Source organism: Patagioenas fasciata, chromosome Z, assembly GCF_037038585.1.
Source record: "Patagioenas fasciata isolate bPatFas1 chromosome Z, bPatFas1.hap1, whole genome shotgun sequence".
Lineage (NCBI taxonomy): Eukaryota > Metazoa > Chordata > Aves > Columbiformes > Columbidae > Patagioenas > Patagioenas fasciata.
Window position 1 is genome coordinate 77,715,558 of NC_092560.1, and position 21,070 is coordinate 77,736,627.

Consider the following 21,070-nt stretch of genomic DNA (forward strand, 5'->3'; position numbering starts at 1 on the left):
GAATTCCAGCAGCAAGATGTCCCCATCCACAGATGCACATGGGTGGGTGCCAAAGTCCTGACAGGCTGGGCCCAGAGGGAACTCCCCTCATATGCATCCCTATGCTCTCCGATGCACTTTCTAGCACATTTACAAAAGCCAGAAGACTTATGCAAAGCTGAGGTGGGGACACTGGACAAAAAGAACGAAGAAGAAGGCCATATTTAACTAAGGCATCGAATAAGATTTAGAAGAGGTGACTTCTGCTCCAAGCTGTGCAGTGAGGTGCTGTTCCCAAACCACAATGACTCACTGTTCTTCAGTTTCTTTGTCCATACACCGAGCAAGGCAAAGAGGCTGATTTAATCTGAAAGAGGCTCTCAAAGCCACTGACAGATTTGCAGAAGGGCTAAATATTGTCTACATCACTCAGCAGAGTAGCCTCCATTTTGTAAGCATCTTTTTGCCCTTCTTCACTTTGTGGGTAAAGGTGAGGAGCTTGACATTCTGGTTCAGCAACGGGGACTTCACAACCAACTCTGTTCTTGTCTATGGTCAGGAACGGATGTGTGTACAACTGGCTTAGTATTTGAGGCATGGCTATAGGAAGCAATGTCTAACTGCGGAAAGCTACAAGAACTAGAACACAGAAAATATAAAAGGAGATAAACAAACAAAAATAACCCAGACAAAACAAGTCAGAAGCATATGCATATAGGGAGAAATCCTTCTGCAAATTTTCTGTACCAGAATCTGAAACCCTCAGCCTATTCTTTTCAACAGTAACTTGCCAAAATAAACTGTACTTTGTGTTTTCAGTGGTTGCTTCCTTGGCTGTAATTTTTCTCATGCTCACACCTCAGCTCTAAATACTTTTGCAGGAGGGGAAATGAATGTGTGCCCTTCCTGGTAGCAAATCCACTAACTGTCTTTGCACTTCATCAGGCTGTGAAAGGCAGACTTTGCACTATGAGAAGCAGCCCAGGATAAATCAGTCCATTCACTCTCTTCATTCATCTTTTGAATGTCTTTTGCATGTGTTCAGATTGTATCATGGTGTAAACAATGCTGAAAGACTCTTCAATATTTGCTTTTTATTGCTGTCTGTTACTATGTTCAGCTTTCAGAGAGGGAATGTGATTGCTGAAGAAAATCCAAATAAACAAACAACAAATTGATGATAAGAGGGATCTTTAAAGCTAAGGTACTTGGACTGTTCTTGAAGAAACCTTCCATGGAGGTCATGATCCACACGCCACTGGAGACTGAGTAGGTTTCGGAACAGATCTCACATAGTTTTGTGTCTACACACTGGTTTCAGACCTTATCTCTGTAACTCTAGAGATTTACTAATTTTAATTGAGAGAAAACCTTACCCCATTTAGGACCAGACTGCCTTCCCTGGCTGTAGAAAGCCCAGCTGACAGTGAAAGCAGTTGCTTACATGGAGAAGATACCATTAAGAGACTAGATCATGCATTTTTCCTGTTCTTTAATGGGTAGAAAAAGAGCCACACATGGTCACAGAGGAGAGTTCTCATTACATCCTTTCAATAAACTGTACCAAGTCTAAGCATTTATGTCAATTGAACATTTGGATTGTGGATACCTGAACAGGGGTTTTCCAAGGACAGCAATCAATGAATGTGGGGATTTCCCTGGATTTCCATCTTTACTCTGAAGGCAAAATGTATGTGGTCCACAAACTCTCTTGGTTCATGTGGTTGCAGTGGGTTCAGCCAAGGGCCATGTGTTTGTTTATCATCTGCCCGGGGCTGGTGAAGAATTACTTCTTGACATAAACCCAGCAGAACTCTGTCCTGGATAATGTCTTTCTCTTTTTCAACAGTGCAGGAGAGGACAGTCTTGTAGCAATGTGCTTGTCCCAACCATCATGTCTGGTGGAGCAGCTCACAGGTTTTCCCAAGTCACTGTGAGGGAGAATCAGAGTCCTGCAGCCTGATCCATCGCAGGATCTTGGAAACCGCTACTAGGAATAATGGAAACCTCAGGGTCAGATTTGCTTTCGCACTTTCCTTTTAACACTTTGCAAGTTGGAGAACCAGCTTACCAAAACAAGAGTCATGTGAAGTTTAGTCTTACACCCTGGCACTGCTAAATGACAACAATTGTTATAGCTCTTTCTCATTCTGCCAATTGAAATAGCAGCAGCAGGTACATATATGCCTACTAATATAATACTCTCTCCTGTAAGCAATGAAAATGGTCTCACACAGCGTATTGCCTTGTACACTTAATCTTCACAGCACCATGACCTATAGGGAGGTACAGATCTCCCTTTCTTCAAAGCAGTGATGTTCCAAAGAAGTGAAGAGACATGGCCAAGGTAACCCAGTCTGTCAGTGACAGAGCAGACACTTCAATAAAAAGTTCATATTGGCCCTTTAACTTACAGACTTCCTTTTTCTACTCATAACAGAAGCAAGTGACAGGAGGAGACCAGCAACATCCACCAGCTTAACAACAATCATTACTATGCTAGGAGGCCGGATGGATAATGCGGTCCCAAAGCATGGACATGAACTAATGTCATCAGCATTGGTATAAATAGGGTGTCTGCATTTAATTAATAAATAATAGGCTGCAATGCTAATCTCCTTCTGCTAACTCTTTTCTAAAGGTGCAATCTATTAATCACATGTCACTGCCAGCCTGGTCACTTCTTTTTTTAGATTCAAGACAGAAAAAAAAATAGCTAGAAATAAATGGATCCTAAATACAGCAGGGCACTTGAATAGCACAGCCAGCATTACGATCCACTGCTGATTTCAATCCTTAGCTACAAGTTTTTCCCTCTAAGGACGGATGTAATACTTTAAAGAGAGAGTGAAGGTTTGCGATATTGTTAAAGGTCAGCATGTTACTAACATCTGCAAAATGGAGGGTTTTTTTCCCCTGATTATTTGCCCGTGGAAATTCTATTGCTCTACAATGTCTGTCGACATGCAGTAACACTCATTTCTGTGGGCACTGGCTAAGGCAGGTGAGATATTCCTATAGAGATGGGGTAGCATAACTTTCTGAAAAGCACTGGAAATATCTCATCACTTTGGCACATAGTGAGACTAGGAAGGTAGAAACTCAAGGAGAAGAAACATTTTTGTTGTTATGGAAATGTGGTGTGGGGAAAATGACAGCACTGCTCATCTGGGACCATATAGAAGGTGTAATGCAAATTGCTTCCTTTGCATGTGAATATCCACTTTCCAGGAGCTTCCCTCTCAGTGCTCTGAATGAACTTCATTGTGTTCATAGACACAACGAAGATTTTCACCTGTTCAGTTTCAGGATTATCACCCTGCTGTGCTTTTCTAGGGTCTCTTCAGAAAAATCTGGAAAACTTTGCCCCAGGAAAACATTGCCCCTCCTGGTTTTGTGTGCAGGAGACAGGGTGGAGGAAGTATGTGTATTTTGGTCAAAAAGAAACTTTCTATCCACATTATTTTGATTGGAAAATATATCTTACTGTCTCTAGTTGTTACACATAATTTATTGCAAAAATGTATCCTTACTAATTGAACTGGTTTTCAAAATGATTAAAAGCTTTTCAGAAAGTTCATCTAAGCAATTCCAACCTGTTTGATATCAAAGTTGTGCTGAAGCCTCAAAAGAGTCATTCTCTAGCTCAATTTCCTTATTCTTCAGTCAAATGCAAGTCAGAAGTCTCAGCACAGAATGTCTGGGTGAAATTTTACAGTCAGTTTATGCAAGAGGTTAAATGAGATCTAACGATTCCTTCTAGATCTAAAACCTATTCATTTCCTTTTAATCTAGACAGAAACACCGGAAGAATGGCTAGTGCTCCAGTGTTTTGGCCTTTCCTCTCAAAGTCCAAACTTCAATAAGGGAACATTACAGGCTCTAATAAAAACCACATTGCCTGTAATAGCAGGGAAGAGTGCTGGATCACACGCTGAGATCAAGGAAAGACAAATTCAGCCCATTGCAAACACTAGAGAATTACTTGCATCAAGATTTGAATTTCTGTTGTGAGACATGATCTTTGACCCCGCGTTGTTCTAGGTGGTTCTGATCCCTTTGAAGAGTTGCCTGTACAGAGATAGTTGGTATTCAGGGACCGCTATATCCCAAGTTTTCTGATGCATCCTTGTTTCTCTGACAGCACCCACGGACCTACCTCCCCTATAGTGAGTGGCGTGGTGGAATGGACTCCCTGTCAGTGTGGTGTGTCCCTCAGCAATCTGCTGAACTTTAGTTTCTTTTCCACCAGCAACCTTGTACACCTAAGGCAGGTGCTTGCCCTTAGCTGCGACCAAATATGCTAACCAGGACCATGTGGCATGAGTGTGCAGGAGGAGGGTCCTTGTCAAGAAGGAGGCCATGCTATTAGCTTAAGGTCTTGAGCATATTATTCAGGATCTCACTTGTTTTGTCTCAGAGGATGTGTCCACAAAAGGAGCTTTGCTTGAAGGCCATCCTTAATATCTCCTTTCCCCAGGTAGACCCTAACTTCACAGCCCCTATCCTCACATATTAGCTTAACTCCCAGTTGTGCAACCCAGCACAATGCTTTTTCTCACTCCTGGGAAGACACTATATGACAGGTCTGCATTCAGACATTGTAACTCGCCTTATCTTTAGAGAGTAAGCTCTTAAGGAAAAGAAGGTCTCCATCTGTTCTGTGTTGTACAATGAACCTGGTGTCATGGATCATAACTGGTCTCCTAGGCACTGCCGCAAGATAGGTAGTAAATAATTAGATTTCTGATCTAGGGAGTGGAGAGACTGCTTTGGTTCAGTCCAATCTCTAAAGTCATTAAACTCATACTATCTTCATTCCCTCTTGCCTGAGGTTCTGGCCCATTCCCCCACATCTCTTCTTCATTAGCTATTTGTAATAATAATAGTCATAGTCATTTTAGGAAAACAAATTAACAAAAATCAACTCATCCAATGTACTTTACTTCGTGGTAACATAATTTCATGTTAATTGGATGACTCCGTGGAAGTGTTGGTATTTTGTGGTTTATAATCAATACATCTGGCCATTTATCAGCGACTCAAGAGATGGATAAAATAAACGTTTGAGGGAATTAATTTCTATTCATATGGCAGTACATAGGCAGGAAGTATTTTACTAGGTATGAATTCCTGCCTACTAGGTTTGGTGCTACAAGAAAGCAACCCTCCACTAAGGCCAGTCCTAATATATTTGAGTCACTTACACTTTACTTTTATCACTCTTCTATTCCTGTTCACTGGAGAATCTCAACTTGTGTTATGAAACAAACCTGCTCTGGCATGAGACAGGTCCTACTGTAGTTCCTACAATCATGAGCAGGTGGTGTCTCCTACAGGAACAAGTGTTACTTGACTTCACTGCGAAACTGAGAAGAATCAGCCCCACAAAGTTGGCTCTGACTATTTGGAAGAACATCATTGTTTGGGGAGATTTTCAAATATTTAGATACCCAAGGCCCATTGACTTTATGTGAGATTTGAGCAGTGAAACACATTTGACACTTTTAAACATCTCTATTTATCTAACCAAGTTACTTCTGTGGAACTAATGATTACAGAACCTGAGCACCTAATAATCTTTAATGCACGTATCCTTGAAGCACAAACACTATTTTACAGAAGGAAACTGGAATCAGAGCAAGATGTTAGGCCAATTTTATGTGTATATTCAGACAGTCAAAGATAATATTAGTCACCAGATATGGAGTGAGAATAATATCCTGACGCTTAAGTAACTTCTTCAAGGTCAAGGAGAAAATCTGTGGCAGGGCACTGAGTTAAACCTCAGTCTTCCATGATGCAGCCTATTGCCCTGTGTAGAGCTTTCTGTTCCTCTGTGCAGGATGAGGCTGCAAGACTGCCCTTAAAATTGAAAAGAAAGGAAACAGTCCCTCACTAATTGAAGCCAACTGTTTATCCTCCCTGAGGGAAAACGTTTCAGTGCAGTGCTGCCTTGAAAATTACCTCTCTACAAACGATATTACAAGGGGCCATATTCATTTTCCATCACAGATTCCAAAACAAGCTGGTTTTAAAGATAAAACTATTTTTTTCCTAATTATGAATACACGTTTTAAAGACGTAGATGTTACGTACTGCTTTTAACTTGAAGTTGTTTTTCCTTTCCTTCTTTCTTTCTTTCTTTCTTTCTTTCTTTCTTTCTTTCTTTCTTTCTTTCTTTCTTTCTTTCTTTCTTTCTTTCTTTCTTTCTTTCTTTCTTTCTTTCTTTCTTTCTTTCTTTCTTTCTTTCTTTCTTTCTTTCTTTCTTCCTTTCTTCCTTTCTTTATTTATTTAAAATTCACTCTATAACATGAGAATGGGAGTGGTAGCAAACCCAAACACAAAAATAAGAATGGAAATTCACTTGAAAGAGGGATTAAAATTGATCAGATTATCTCCATTGCTCAGGCTGATTGGGATGCAACCCCTCCTATTCTTCCCTTGACATTATGAAGCAAACACATTAATGGAGAAAGATGTCTTCCCTTCTTAGAAAAAAATCCCAGTACGTCCTACAATCCATAGGTTTTATGCAGCAATTTTTATTCATAGATCTTAACGAGGGTTTCAGAAAAGTCAAGTATCATCATTCATACGATAGAGATGGAAAACTGTGGCATGCAAAGGTGAGAGTTGCGATTTATCTTACCTCTCTTCAGGTGCCTAAGAGTGAGATATCTAAATCTGAGTTAATTGCTATAGGTTCATTCCAGATTCAGTGGAGAGAGAGAGAAAGGAAACTTCTGAACACCATTTAACCCGTTTGTCTTAGGATGTGGTGAAGTACAGATTGGAACTGTCTCTTCCTCCACTGTCCACATGAGGTGTTTATATGACTAAACTTAAACCATATGCCTAATATTTAGGCATCTAAGATACACAAAGTGAATCCTGCTTGAAATAACATTTTAAGGACAGTGGCACAGAAGCCCTGTTTAAATTTTCTTCTGTCCCTAAGTCCGAGGTTCCTAAGAGGCCCAATTTCTGGGTAAAAGCACTAGATACAGTTTAGCTAAAGACCTAAATTGTTTACATAAGGATTTTCTACCTCCCAAACTGATTTCACATACACACTGAAAAAATATATATATATAGTAATTGGAAAATGCTCTGTATGCCATGGAGAAAAGTTTTATTGACCTCCAGTATCTCCTGAGTCTCAAAACTTCTTCCAAACTGTGATACTGTAATCTGGGATCTCAACACGCAAGGGGCAAAACCCTCTCACTGAAATTCCCACTCAGAGAAAATAGAGTTCAGACTGCATAGAATCTGTAGGGTTTAGCCAGTCTTATTTTAAATTGCTCAACTGTAACCTCTGTGTACCAACAGCTGAGAATACTGACTGTAATCCAGACATTTCTTAGCTCCTACATCACACTAAAATTCACTTTCCAGAAAGATCCTGGATTACTCTAGAGTTAAGGGCCTCTGCAAGCGTGCAAGAAAACGGTGACAGTCATAAAGAAACAGGCCCACAGAATTATGTGCTGAACACTGTACTCAGACTATACCCTGGTAATACTTCAGGCAGCAATGTGACTGTATGAACTGTACCAGATGTGGAAACAACACACTTATTTATCTAGATCCAGGGGTTTAAGTGTTTAGCTACTTGATTAACATTGATTGCAATTGAGGTTAGATGAATAAACAAATACACATCAACTACATGTGTATGTCAGATGCGTGCAACACTAAGTTACCAGAAAGAACTGAAATTCAGACATGGAGTAATGATGTCAGGCAAGGAAATAACTTTGCATACTTATTCTTCCAGTTGCCTCAGTTTCCTTTATACTAATTCTTCTCTTTGTCATTCCTCCTCACATCACATTTTGCACCAGATCTCTTCTAAGACCTCTGCCTTCCTGCTACAGCAATCAGTAGCAATGGGAGAATTGATGTTATGTATGACAGGCCTTGCCCAGGGATCATTTGTGAATTTTCATTAAAATACCTTTTGGTAAAATACAGGAAAAAAAAAAAAAAAAAACAAAACACAGAACAGGAGCAAGGACAACACCAAGCCCCTCATACTTAATTCGCTGCTCACTGTATAGGGGATGTTGGTGCATCACCATTCCAGAAGCTGAGCTTGGACTCAGTGTGAGAACATTTTGATCCTTTGTGGATGTCAGACCAAATGCACAAGGAAGAAGCTTGGAAAATTTCAACAAGCAAGTGAAATCTGTAATGTGTGAGCATCGGTTACCCTTACGTTAATCAACATGCAGCAGAAAAATGGCCTATATATTCCCTTTCCCTCAAATGCTTCTCTGAAAGAACAGCAAAACATGCCTTTTGCCTTCCATTTTTTAAAGAAATGCCCATGTAACCATAACTACAAGTTCGTCAATAGAAAAATACATCATAAATGGCTTGTTATTTCGACTCTTTTGTGAGACAGTTCATTAGAAACTTCATTTGTCTACATGGATTGCACTTATTCAGCTATATTCTAATAAAATGCACATTGCTTCCAATAAAGGGAATGCATTTGCTATTGATGTGCTATAAACTACTATACAGAGAGGTGTTATTATATCCTTGTGTAATAACAAGCCAATTATAATGATCAGCAAAACCTTTACAATAAAGTCAATGCATGAGGAGTGATTATCATAATGCATTCTAACTGTTCAGTGCCATAAATGCTTTACAATTAATTGTGGAGCGTATCTATAAATGTATTATTAATGCTGTATAAAAACCCATTGACAAGCAACCTTTACATTAAAAAAAGATACTAGGATTGTAATGTGTCCCTGAGTTCACCTAGGATGCTGAGCTGTATTTACAAAGGCAGAAATTTTTATAAGATTACATTTTTTATTTCTTCCACTCTCCTCCTTCCATCTCTTGTTCCTTTTTTGCCCTGTTGCTGAAAAACCTCCAAATACCACTCTGCAATGTGAAGGCCCTGGATCATCCACCACACTTGATTTTTGGTCCTGTACACATCATTTTGGGCATGGCTATAGGCTTTCACTGGTGTCTTAACCCTATGACACTGACAGCCTGATATACATGGATGTCAAAGGCACTAGCTGCAAGAAACAAGCAAATAAAAGCATATTAAAACCCAAGCAGGCAATGCAGGAAGAGTAAGAAGGAGAAAGGAATTGAAGATACATAATTGATCAAAAGTCACGTAGTAGCAGAGAAAAGAACTGATATCAAAACCTCAAGGTGATGAGCTCCTCAGCCTCTCCCCAGGCTCTGCTCTAGGTTCTCCTCCTTCTTGTCAGTACACTATCAGGTTGCAGATGCTTTATGAAAAATTTGCAAAATGTTTTTTTTTTTTCCCTTTTATTCCCTTAATATTTGATTTTAAAAGGTTGTCCTCAGGACATGTGCTAGAACACAACGTCCTGTGGATCTTTTCCAGTTCCTATTGATGGGCACACTTCCATCGATTTCAGTCACGATGGAAAGGGCAGACGTGAGCAAAAGTTTGATGTCCCTTATATTCTTTCAGCAGGTGTGCATGGGATGGAGCACATCAGCCTTCAGCGTTCATCAGATATAAAACACTACACATGAGGATCTGCTGGAGCCTTTTTTCTCACCCAGTGAGAGACAGTGGAGGGCATGAATGAGGTCATCCAGGGCCACTTTGAGTTAACTGAGCCATTTGCATGTCGGTACATTCTGTCTGCTAGAAAATACAGCGCTGCGAGGACAACAAGGTGTCAGCTGTCAGTAGGGTCATGCAATCCTGAATTTCCACAATAAACTAGGAGATTTGCCTTTCCCGTTGACTGCAATCAGTCCCACCACAAGACAGAGCTAGAAAGAGAAGATTTCCATGGGTACTAGAATGTTCTTGCAATATCAGGTTTATTTTAGGGCTAAAGGAAAAACACAACAGATTTTAACCAATATTCAGACCTGGAATAAAATAAAATGGACAGGTTCCCTTTGAAAGCAGCAGCTTTGAGTGTTGCTATAGAAGGCTCCATCACACACAGTGGGTCTAAAGTTTGGCTTTACTTTTCAAAGGCTCTGGATCCACCTGACCTGAGAGAAAGGAAGAACGCCCAAATCTGGGTGATTTTATTCATTCTGCCCTGGACTTGATGCATCCACGTTCACATGGGCAGAAAAACAAGACACACAGGCCAGAAGGGTCCAGAGCAGTGTTCAGTACTGTGGGATATATAAGGTGGCCTTTGTGGTCCTAGGCCCAGATCCTTCCACAGCCCTTGACAGAGAGCTGAACACACTACAAGGCACTGGCATCTCTCTCTCCCAGTACTACAGCATCTCTGACAGCCTTTCCTCATGAGCCCAGCCTGTCAATGACACCAAGCTTTTGTTGGCCCTGACACTTCCCCAGCCTTTGAGATAAGCAAGCTGACTCGTAGTTTAATGTCAAGATCTTTTGTTTAGGTTCTTGATTTTTCTCTTTTTCCTTGACTCTTCATATCCTCTCCCACTGGATTTTTAACAGAATATTAGGTTATTTTTAAGCAGTCATTCCTTCTCTTTACCTTTCACACAGGGATATTGTAACTCAGCACCAGTGTGCTGTTTGATATTGGATATGTAATTTAAAGAGAGAAGATATTTAGATTTGGGTGTGGAGGTATTCTTGTTTATTTATTTTTAATTCTGCCTACAAGAAGAGTCAAAACCAGCTGATTACTCACATTTGGGGCACATCTCAGCAAGATGAGATGTATGAGATTTAGGAGGAGGATTTGTCATGGAGTTGGAAGCATTCTTTCAAATCACAAGGCAAGATAAAGAGGAAGAGAGATGTTTTTTAAACTGTTGCGGGCACCAAAAGAAGGGGGAAGAAGAGGCCCTGGGTGTGGTAAATGGTTTATCCAGAGGTCTTCAGTCCAGACCTCAGAAAATGTGCGGATAGGACCTGTTACTGTCCATCTAGTAGTCTTAGCCTCGTAAGTGCAATGGTCACAGCAAAGGCTGGCAAACCTGTGTTGTGTGGTCCTTGTGGGTCCTTCTCTGTGCCTTGCCTGCTCAAGCTACAGAAGATTAGGCTGAGTCGTACCAGGCTCATGGTGATGCTGAAAGTGTTAACGGGGATGTACTCATGGAGAAGTAAGCTTGGAGCTTTTCTCCCAAGTGTTAGAAGGGAAAACATTATCTGTCTCCCTGGGGTGTTTGCCAGTGCAATCGGCCTGTTCCTGCTGAATGTGAGGACCATAAAAGAAAGAGAGATGAAGAAAAAGCTATGTCAGGCCACATAGAGGTAGATAGTATGGATCATCACCTGGAAACAGAACATTTCTTCAGCCTGCTCTCCAGCTTCCTGGGTGGGAATTGTCCTAAAGAAGCCCACAAAGCATACAAGACAGGAATTACTGGTGAAATGGTTTCCACAGAGCCTGATGTGTCCAAGCAATGCATATTGCTCACAGACAAGGAAGATACAAGAATTACAAAGGTACAACCCTCATGTGCACGGGGTCCTAGAGTTCAGGACTTCTTGCACAAATGCAAAGCCTAATTTCCAGCAGTACAGGACATGAGATGCTGAGCTTTCTCAAGATTTACATGTCCTTAGTTATCCTTAAAACTCTAATTCAGATCCTTCAGGTCTGAGCAACCAAACCTACTGCTTGCAAATATTTTCCAAAAAAGAAGGAAATAATCTCATGTGGCGTTGTTATAGCAGTGTGAAGCCAAGCCAAGCTGAAGGCAACAAGTCTTGTTTGATTTCAATGTCTAAACAGGCCGAGATCTGGCTAGTACCTGGATGGAAAGCTTCCTGCTAGGTTTTGGCCATCATTGCAAGCCACAGAATTCTGATTTAAATGGAAAACAGCTAAATGCCAAATGGCTACTGGGACCCTGGGCTGTGTTTGTCACACATAAATCCTACCAGCTGTAGCAGAGAGTTAGTGAGAGTTAGAAATGTCCTGGATTAAATGAAAAATAGGTCCAGACTTTTGTCCCAAAGGAATATAGGGCTTAGAAACTGTGGAAAGGCCATTCTGCCCCTATCATCACTGCCGAGCTGATGGAAGAGAATAAGAAGAAAAAGACCATAGTGCACAGTCGAGCCACCACTGATTTGGTGTTTACTATAAACGAGTGCTTGGACGTTTTGCTCTGAAGCTGGAATAAAGCATAACTGAGCAGATAAATTCAGAGCCTGCACACTCAGTATCCGGTAGAGAAATGATGCAAGTCAGTTGAAATATAAACTCCAACCATTCCAGCTGCTGCTATCATGACCCCAGAAACAACAAACAAAAAAAGACACACTGCACATGACTCCCTCAAACATACACTAATGAATTTGCTTGAAATCACAAACACAGGGAGAAGCTTTAGTAGATTTGTGAAGTCTTGCATGCAGAAAACACTGCAATGTGATGAACTCCAGGTTCTCCTGTAAATCTCTTGACACCCATGCTGCAGAACATTGCAGCCTTTCAACTCTAAACCACTTTGGACTTTGCCTTTTTGTTTTCTTTAGTCCAGGAATCTCCCATATCTCTTTCATAAAAAAGTAGGAGGACCCCAAAATCATCAAGTGTTTCTCAGTAGAGACATTAACACTGGGCCTGGGTAGCACACTGTGTGCATCTTTGCATGCTTTCCTTCCTGGACCTTCCTCTGTCCTTTGAGAGGAATGTGGGAGCAATGAAGCATCTAAGCATCACTAACAGAGTGCAAATACAGTAGCAGGAGAGCCCTTTCCTTTTAAAAAATGTTACTCCCTGTACAACCTAGTGGGACCTCGGGGCTGCGTTTATCATAGGTTAACCCTGCCAGCAGCAGCTAGAGTTGTCTAGTGAGAGCTAGAGTTATTGTGGATGAAATAAGAAATGGCTCCGAACTTTTGCCCCAAACCACAAAACAGATTTGAAATCTTTCCCTAAGTTTGCAAAACTTTAAGTCACCGATATTTTCAGACTATTTTTAGATCTGAATATGAGACAAGGAACCAATACAAATCATTAACAACAGGATGGAAGAATAGAAAATTCTATCAGTTTAATTGAAATTTGTCACATTCGGAGTTTAACGTGGAGTTATAGCTTACAGCCCTAAAACCATGTTGGACTACCTAGTTGATGGCAAATTAGTTTCTGTATAGTCAAGCTAAAATTTGGACAATGCAAAGACCAATGAGAGTTTTTAAGATACCCTTAATAGAGCTAGAGTTACAGGGTGATTTTTCAGAATGAAATACAGAATTGTTGCCTTTTTATCACATTCTATCAATTCCACCACTGCTAAAGTCTCCATAAAATGTCAATGGACTATGACCTTCCAACCAGGTATGTGAAGCTTCATCAGCTTTTTATAGAAGGAACACCCCATATAACATTTTGTAGCTTGACTATACAGACACGTGCATGCACAAACAGGCAGAAATGCAAAATGCAAAATTTTCCCATTAATTTAGACTGTTTCCCAAGAGAAAAGTACTGAGAATACATTCATTTCTAGTTCCTGTGAGATTTAGCAAATGTAAATAATGCCAGTTTTTATTGAAAAGGATTACACTCTTTGTCTTGTTCCTAGTCCAATATGAGGATTAACAAACAAAATAATAAAATCAGCAAAACTAATAACGGGCACTCAGGATTTCCATTTTGTTGGGTTTAGGTAATTTGTGCCAGGCAACATTTTGAATTCTTCCCCAAGCATAAATGGTCTGACAATCTAAATTCCCACTAACACACACTAAAAGCTAACACACACTTTCAGTTCAACTGAGAATAAAGAGACGTGAAGGGTTAAAGACCAACAAAATCCAGACTCCAGAACAAGAGGAAAACATTATGAGCAGGATCTGTTTGGGAGAAGAGTTAATTTTGGACTCCTATTAACTTTGGGTTGTGGGAGAACTTAATGGAAAAGCCAAAGATTTGTGTTTTAGCAAAATGCAGGTATTTGTCCCTACGTAAAACACAACCTGACTTCCTCGATTATACTGCTCACCATTTCCAGTAAAAGTCTCCTTGCAAACTACAGTTTCAAAGAGCACTGCCTCTTTCTTTAATACCATGACCTGACACCAAATTTCCCCCATAAGCCAGTTGGTAGAGGTGTATTCAAAGTGTGGGCTTTGGGCAGACCAAAGACTTGTGCTGTGGAGAAGAGCTGCTTCATCTTCCAAGCCCTTCTCTTCCCTCACATCCTATCCCAATACACTGATGGAGCATAATAAGCCACAACTTAGTTTCTTTGTTGTTGAAGTTGACCTTTATCTTGCAGCCCTAATGAAGTCCTTTGATGTGCTCCTAAGATACAAGGCCTCCTTTTCAGCATTCTGTTTGCCACGCTGGCTTTAACCAGTGGGCTTGAGAAGAACGTGTTTTCATACAATACCTCCCTTGGGTGCCAATTTTTCTTTTCTCCCATAGTTGCCCTTGAGTCATGTCATCCTGAAACATCACCAGCCCAGAAGCTGCTAGTCAGTGGGGAATTAGGACGACACGTCTTTCACACCAATGATGAGTGCACCAGCTTGGCCCCTGCATTATGATCACCTCCGATAGGAGCAATATGGGAGCAGTGAGAAAAGATGAGGTTTGTGTGTGTTGGGGAGATAATTAGCTAAAATACAATGGGGAGGGAACCACTAGTGTGATGGATAATGTGGAATTAAACTGCCACCAGAACCCTTTGCAGTTCAAACCACCCTCCTGAAAGTAGCTGCTCTTAGCAAAAGAGTTTCAAACCCCTTCCCGGAAAGTCAGGCATGTGTTCTCCATTAGTGATTTGCATTAAAAAAAAAAAGAAAAAAAGAATGATTGGGAGCTATATACCCTGTAGGCGCACTAAGCAAATTGGCCAGCCTAATTATTTTTTGCTATGTCTAATTAAATAGACAAAAGGCCCTCCCTTCACTCTTGCTGTCAGCACGAGCTCCGTTGGAATGTGTATAATGTCCCCTCATTTGCCCATGCAGCTGAGCCTTTCCCTTCTCCCCTGGGAGATCAGCGTTGACAACTGCCCATGGCTTACCCACTCCTGCTCAGATGGGGAGACGGATCGTCAGACGGGAAGGGAAATGGGGTAAATTGACCTGGTTCTGTTAAAAACCACCGGACAATGCTGTATGATTTGACATGCCTTTGTTGCAGGTTAGAAACGTACCATGACCCTTGATAGCAGAACTTGCCATTGCAGAGCCCGTCAAATACTTTCTGCCTAGTGTTGACCAAATTCCCGCCAATTTACTTTAGAGGGACTCTGAAAGTGCAATATTTATCCCTGAGCTTCCTGGCATTTTTCCAGCACTCAGCTCTTCTCTTGCTCTGCAATTACACTGCACCACAGCCCTTCCTTATGGAGCCTCTCTTGACCTGCTGGTTTGACCACTCCGTAACACCAGCCCTACAACTACAAGCTGCACACAGAGTCTTCCAATGACTTGAGTCACTGGAGAGTTTCAGCCTCACACTGACGCAGTCAAAGCCTCTGGAATCCAAAGCTTTTAACTGAAAAAAAAGAATACGATTTCAGTGTCTTTTGTCTGTGAGGCATTTTACTTCTGCTAATTGTTGCTGGGGATTTCCACTAATGCCAGCACAAAGATAGTTGTCCCGTAAATGAGAAAGAGTTTATGTCCATGGTGGAAATTAGGGAGTTTTCACACATCTAAGAGTCACATAATTACTAAATGACAAAATCTATTCCCACAGTCATATGATACATAAGCACTAGTGCTTTTATGCATAACTGGGTAAAAGAATATCCTTTTTTTCTCCATAAAGAGATAGCGATAGAGATGAAAGAAGGAGCATCGTATTAAATATACGCAAATATATATATAAATGTACAGACATAAGAAAAAGAAGTGGAATGGTAATTTATCCAGCATAACGGACCCTCTCACAGTTTCTCAGTGAGCTCTACTGTTTGATCTGACAAACAGGCCCCTGTTAGAACAGTACGGTGAAGCATCACTACATCGGTTCTGGTAAAAAACCTTTTACAAGAAACACCTTATCACTGGTGATCTATTGAACGGTCACTTAGCAAAGCCTTCCAAATCCACTGTGCAGGCTGGAAAAGCAAAAGACCGGCTCCTGATTTCAGCTACACCTGTGCAAATCCTGAATAACTCCCTTGGACTGAGAGAAGACTTCAGTTCCCACAACAGGTTTATCCAGATAAGCTGATACAGGTGCAGAAAACTCTGCTATCTCAGAGTTTGCTTTTTCCAAAAGCAGAGTTGCTTCACTCCACGCAGAAACAACATGGTCAGGGAAGCCATAAAATATCTGCTTTATTCTAACCAAATTAAACAACACTGCAGCTCAGCTTAACATAGATCTGAAAAACCTACATTGCCGTCACCACTGATAAACTTTGTTAAGTCAGCGCCTGATGCTTCACTTCTTAACGAGGCAGTTATTTGTTTCCCAGGCAATTGCTGGCACCTGCCTGCCTTTTAAAATCAAATAATAATTGAATATGAGGAAAGCGAGACGAAGTAAAGGAGATTTAATAAAGAGAATCTTTGCTGCAGAGGGAATTTCTTTGGCAGTGATTACGTTACTAATTGATCAGCACATTGCCTGAGAGAAGCCAGAGACAACAATTATACTTAGCACTGTGGCTGAAAGCAATGCAGTCAACTACCTCCTCGGCTTTCGCTGTCCGCTGGTTTCACCTGGATCGGTCTATTCATCTGTAAGAAAGACCAAAGAGAGACGCACAATTAATGGTGGAATCAAACATTCATATGCAGAGGTTTTCTTTGTTTTTTAACCATGCATCATAGTTAGCACCAGAATTTGTTCCACGAGGAGGGGGATAAAAGGCAATCAGTAAACAAAGAAGTAACTGCAAAGTACAGGTTGCTTCTTGGTCCAAGGTAAATCAGTGTCACGCTATTTACCTGACAGGTGCTCTGTTGGATTGCTTTGGGAAAGGGATCTGACTCATTTCACATAGGTCATGAAATTTTAAACATAACTTTTTAAATTTCTAATAGTTTCCTCAAGAAACACTACTGTGTCAGAGCAGAAATGCTCAGAATAAGTGAAACTTTAATTGCAAAGATTCCTTGAGATTGACATGATGAAAAGAGAATGGAAAACTGAATTCCACCTCCACTGTCAGCTCAGTGGGACAGTCACCTGTAACACAGCAGACTTCATTTCATACATACGGAATGGAATTTAGATCTGGTTTGCCCACATGGTAGAGGAATGCTGGCTATTGAGAGTTTTTTATGTGGCACCGGGTAGAAAATGAGTCAAAACCTCTTCCTCTGTTGCTTTTCAAGTATCTTTTCACATCAGAACATAAGCAAATATAAAACTCTCATCTTTACACTGTGACTAGGATTTCTGTTCTCCAACTTCTCTTTCTCTTAACAAAGACCATCACTATTCCCGGAGTTGCTCACCCTCAGGAGAGAGGACAACAGATGCCCATTATCATCTTCACTGGTGGTGGCTAACACGATGTGGTTGTCTGATGAGCAGGGATAGAATACACTCTTCCCATTAGTAGTCGGAGATGCAGACTGGATCAGAACCAGTTGAGATTTTCTTTATCTGAAAGCCCTTCCCTGCCTGTTGTCCCATGTCATTTAAAGCAATCCATGCACTATGCAAATGCATTAACCAAAATATTTTTCTGTATGTGTCTACCCCCAAGTGGAACAAAATTGTCCTTTATATTTGGCAGCTATAGAAAGTGCAAGTTCAAACAAGCATCACAAGGAGCAGAAAATCATGAGCAAATGGGAATCTCCCAACACATTGCTTCCCTGATAAAGTCAGACCACTAATTGGTTGATGAGTGTCACAAGATGCCTTCAGGTGATACTGTCCCTCCTTTATTTGTTACTAATCACAGTAATCACAGTTAGGCAACAAAGTTTCTAGTTTTCTTTTTTTTTTTTTTTTTTTTTTTGTTAATTTCCTTTTTTTTTTCTTTTTTTTTTTTTAATTTCCCTGAAAGTAGTTCATAATAATTTAGATTTATTCTAATTGCTCTGCACACATATTTAGCAATAAAAAGTTATCAAGCTGGCTGACAAGTAGGTTAAGATGATGGAGAGCCTAGCAGATCCTGCTGCATTGTTGTCTCAAGAGGAAAATGTACTTAGCCATAAACTGACTACAGTTAGACTTGAACTCAGGAAGAAAAGGATCAATGGCTCCAGAGGCTCCTGAGCAATTCCTGCTCTCTCATATGCCTGTATCATTCAACAAACTCCAGATGGTTGAAGTGGTAAAACCAGAAAGAAATCTGGTACTGCATAAACCTTGTATCAACCCCTGATTCTGCAACTGTAAAGATCTGTCACACACACATCACAAGGTACTAGCAGGACTGGAAGTGATATATTTAGCAGCAGCAGGATGGACATCCTGCTGTAGGTCTCGTGTAACCACCTGTGAGCAGTTAGATGTTACATTCAGAGATCTGACATCACACAGGTGAGAAGGGTAGTTTATGTAATGTAATTCCAAATGTCTAAAAAGTGTAATTTCAAGCCACTCTTAAAACTAGTGTCTGAGATGAAAAGGATGAATGATCTTCTGCAGTGCCTGTTTCCCTCCACTGAACATAAAGGTAGACTATGCAGTTAAAGTCAGGTGGGATGAACCCCAACTTGATTCTCATGCACAGGATGATGAAGCCAAACTACTCAGTTACTGTGCTTTAACTACCCCCAGCTGCTCAACCACTGAGACTGGTTTGTGTTTACAGTAGGTTGGTCTGACTTGAGAGCTGTTAAATTTCACAATTACACTCACGCAACTGGGTTCCTCATGTGGACACAATGGCTAATCTAACTCCAGTGGCTAAAGGAGCATGGTCAGAGATCCCTGGTGCTCAGTCCAAGATAGGCAGATCCTGTATCACAGGCTATCAGCAAGAGAAACAGTCACAGTAGCCAGGAATTTATAGGAGGAGTGTTGCATACAGTCCTGAGAAGCAATGTCTGGAGTCTAAAAATGGACACAGCCTTGTAGTGCAGAATGCTCCACAAATCTATCAATATAGGTGCTGATCTGAAGCCTGCTAAAGGCCATGAAAATCCCCACTGAACTTCAGTAAGCTTTGGATTCAGTTTTTAGAAAAAACAGAGAGAATTCTTCCTAGTTGTTTTTTAGTTCAATGTGGCCAGTTTGCAAAAGGCAAAAAAGGCAGGAAAGATCATCAGACCCTTTAGCAAAAATGAGAGGAGACTAATATTTGTTCGTGGTTTGGGTTGTTGATTTTTTTTTTTTGAGAAAAAGAAGGCAATCTCCAAGAAAGGAGAAAGAAAAAAAAAAAAAAAGAGTGATGGAATGAGCGTCCAACAGAGGAAGAAAAAAGTGGGGAAATTAATAAGTAAAAGGCTACTGTAATTTAATGTACACTATGATTTATACACTTGACAATTTCTTTATAGACCAAAGAGAAAGTGCTGCCTGCACGGAGCCCCTAATACAAATTGAGATCATCTTGACATGAAAGACACCAATTACAGGGAGAAACACTGAGAGGAAAGTAATTAAGTTTCCTCTCTCCATCTATGTAACATTTTTTTTTTTTTTTCAGAGACATTATGGGAGCAAGGAGCTGGCCTGGGGACCAGATAAAGGGCTAAGCAGGGAAATGAAATGGCAGAAAGGTGTACCTTCCCTGGTTTGAGGAGATGCTTTCTCAGGGAGAAGGGAATTCAGAGGCTCAGGTGCTCTTCTTATACTTCAGCTGGAAATTGTCATGGGTTTAATGCCAAGAAATCAAAGTTTGTACTCCAAACTGCAGTCTTCCGAATAGTGGTTGGGGGAATATTGATACAGACATGTTTAGTATATGTCTTGGCTTGGCAGACTCTGACAGTGTGACAGGAGAAACAAGATTTACCAGTCAGTAAATACCATTGGTATCCACATGAGATTATAGGAACTACAGAGGTGGCTGTGAGGTTTTACTTGTCTCTATCACCAGAAATCTTCAAAGGAGTTTTGGCAACACTGGAAAAGACCTAGAAATGCTGATCCAGAATTCAAACTGACAAATGAACTGAATGGACTCTGTTAGGCTCTCCTCTAAGATGTGCTATAATTCCATCCATTGCAATGGTTCTCTTTTGCCCATGGAAGCTCCTTGTGCTCTCGTTTGAAACATGACAATGTTTCTTTATTTTAGATTATCCCTGTTAGGCTGCTACAGAGAAAGAAGGATACTGTTTCACCATGAGTTAACCCAGAAAGGGTTTATCTCCTCTTTAGCCTCCCTCATAGCAGAGAATCACAGAATCATCAAATGGTTGGGTTTGGAAGGGACCTCTGGAGGTAATCTAGTCCAACCTACATGAAGGACCTGACTAAAAAAATTTTGTTCTCTATATAACTCTCTATATAACTGCAAAGATTCCTGACACTATGGTACCAGAATGTCTAATAGTCATAGCACCATTGTAAATTAGGACAACATATTTGTCCTCATTCACAATCCAGAGTCTCATTCGGACACAAACTCACTTTGAAGTGCCTCACTCACAGCAATGCCATAACAGAGGTGTGCCTAACAATATCGAGGCACAAAGTGCTCTAGGCAAGAGCTAAAAAATTATGTTTCTGGTTACATATCACAGACCTAATTTTCAAACAGGTGGCAAGAGGATGGCAAACTGGAGTTCTATTGATGACTGTGTTCCCAATGTGCCTCAAGCAAAGTTTGTGTCTCAGCTTCCCTGTCTGAATCACAAACTGTGGACACTGGGTACCACTACAGCTGGAATTGGCCCCGTGTCAGCAAGAGGGGTTGCATGTCCTTTTCCACAAATCTCATAAGCACTTGGGTTGATAGAGGACTTAGAACTCCAGTTGCACCACACTTCTCATTTTCCTTTGATCCTTTGGACATTCATCTCTGCTGAAAACCACATTTACTATCACCTTTGCACACCTTGGACAAGATGATTGTACTTGTATCACTTCATACCCTTCATTTTGGCTTTTTCTTCCTTTTGCCTAAAACCAACCCATTCAAATAATGCCAGATGTCATCCTCTCACACCAGCTTGCCACTTGCCCCACCTACCCCCACCCCAATTTGGCCGTGCAAGTAGAAACACGACATCATTTTTCATGTCCAATTACAGCTACCGTGGTGGCACTGTTAAAAAACAGCG

The 21,070-nt window shown here is 40.8% G+C and overlaps 1 protein-coding gene across 13 annotated transcripts in view; it reads right to left on the reverse strand.

Annotated features, from left to right (window-relative positions):
* Positions 1 to 21,070, reverse strand: part of CELF4 (CUGBP Elav-like family member 4) — a 721,430-nt gene that overhangs the window by 304,522 nt on the left and 395,838 nt on the right. For all 13 annotated transcript variants that reach the window (XR_011736445.1, XM_071802133.1, XM_065860489.2 and 10 more), the window contains exon 3: positions 16,564 to 16,612. Coding sequence is in view for 12 of the 13 variants with exons in the window: in XM_071802133.1 (XP_071658234.1) it covers positions 16,564 to 16,612 (49 nt within the window). In the remaining variant the exon portion in view is untranslated. The remainder of the gene's footprint in view (positions 1 to 16,563; positions 16,613 to 21,070) is intronic.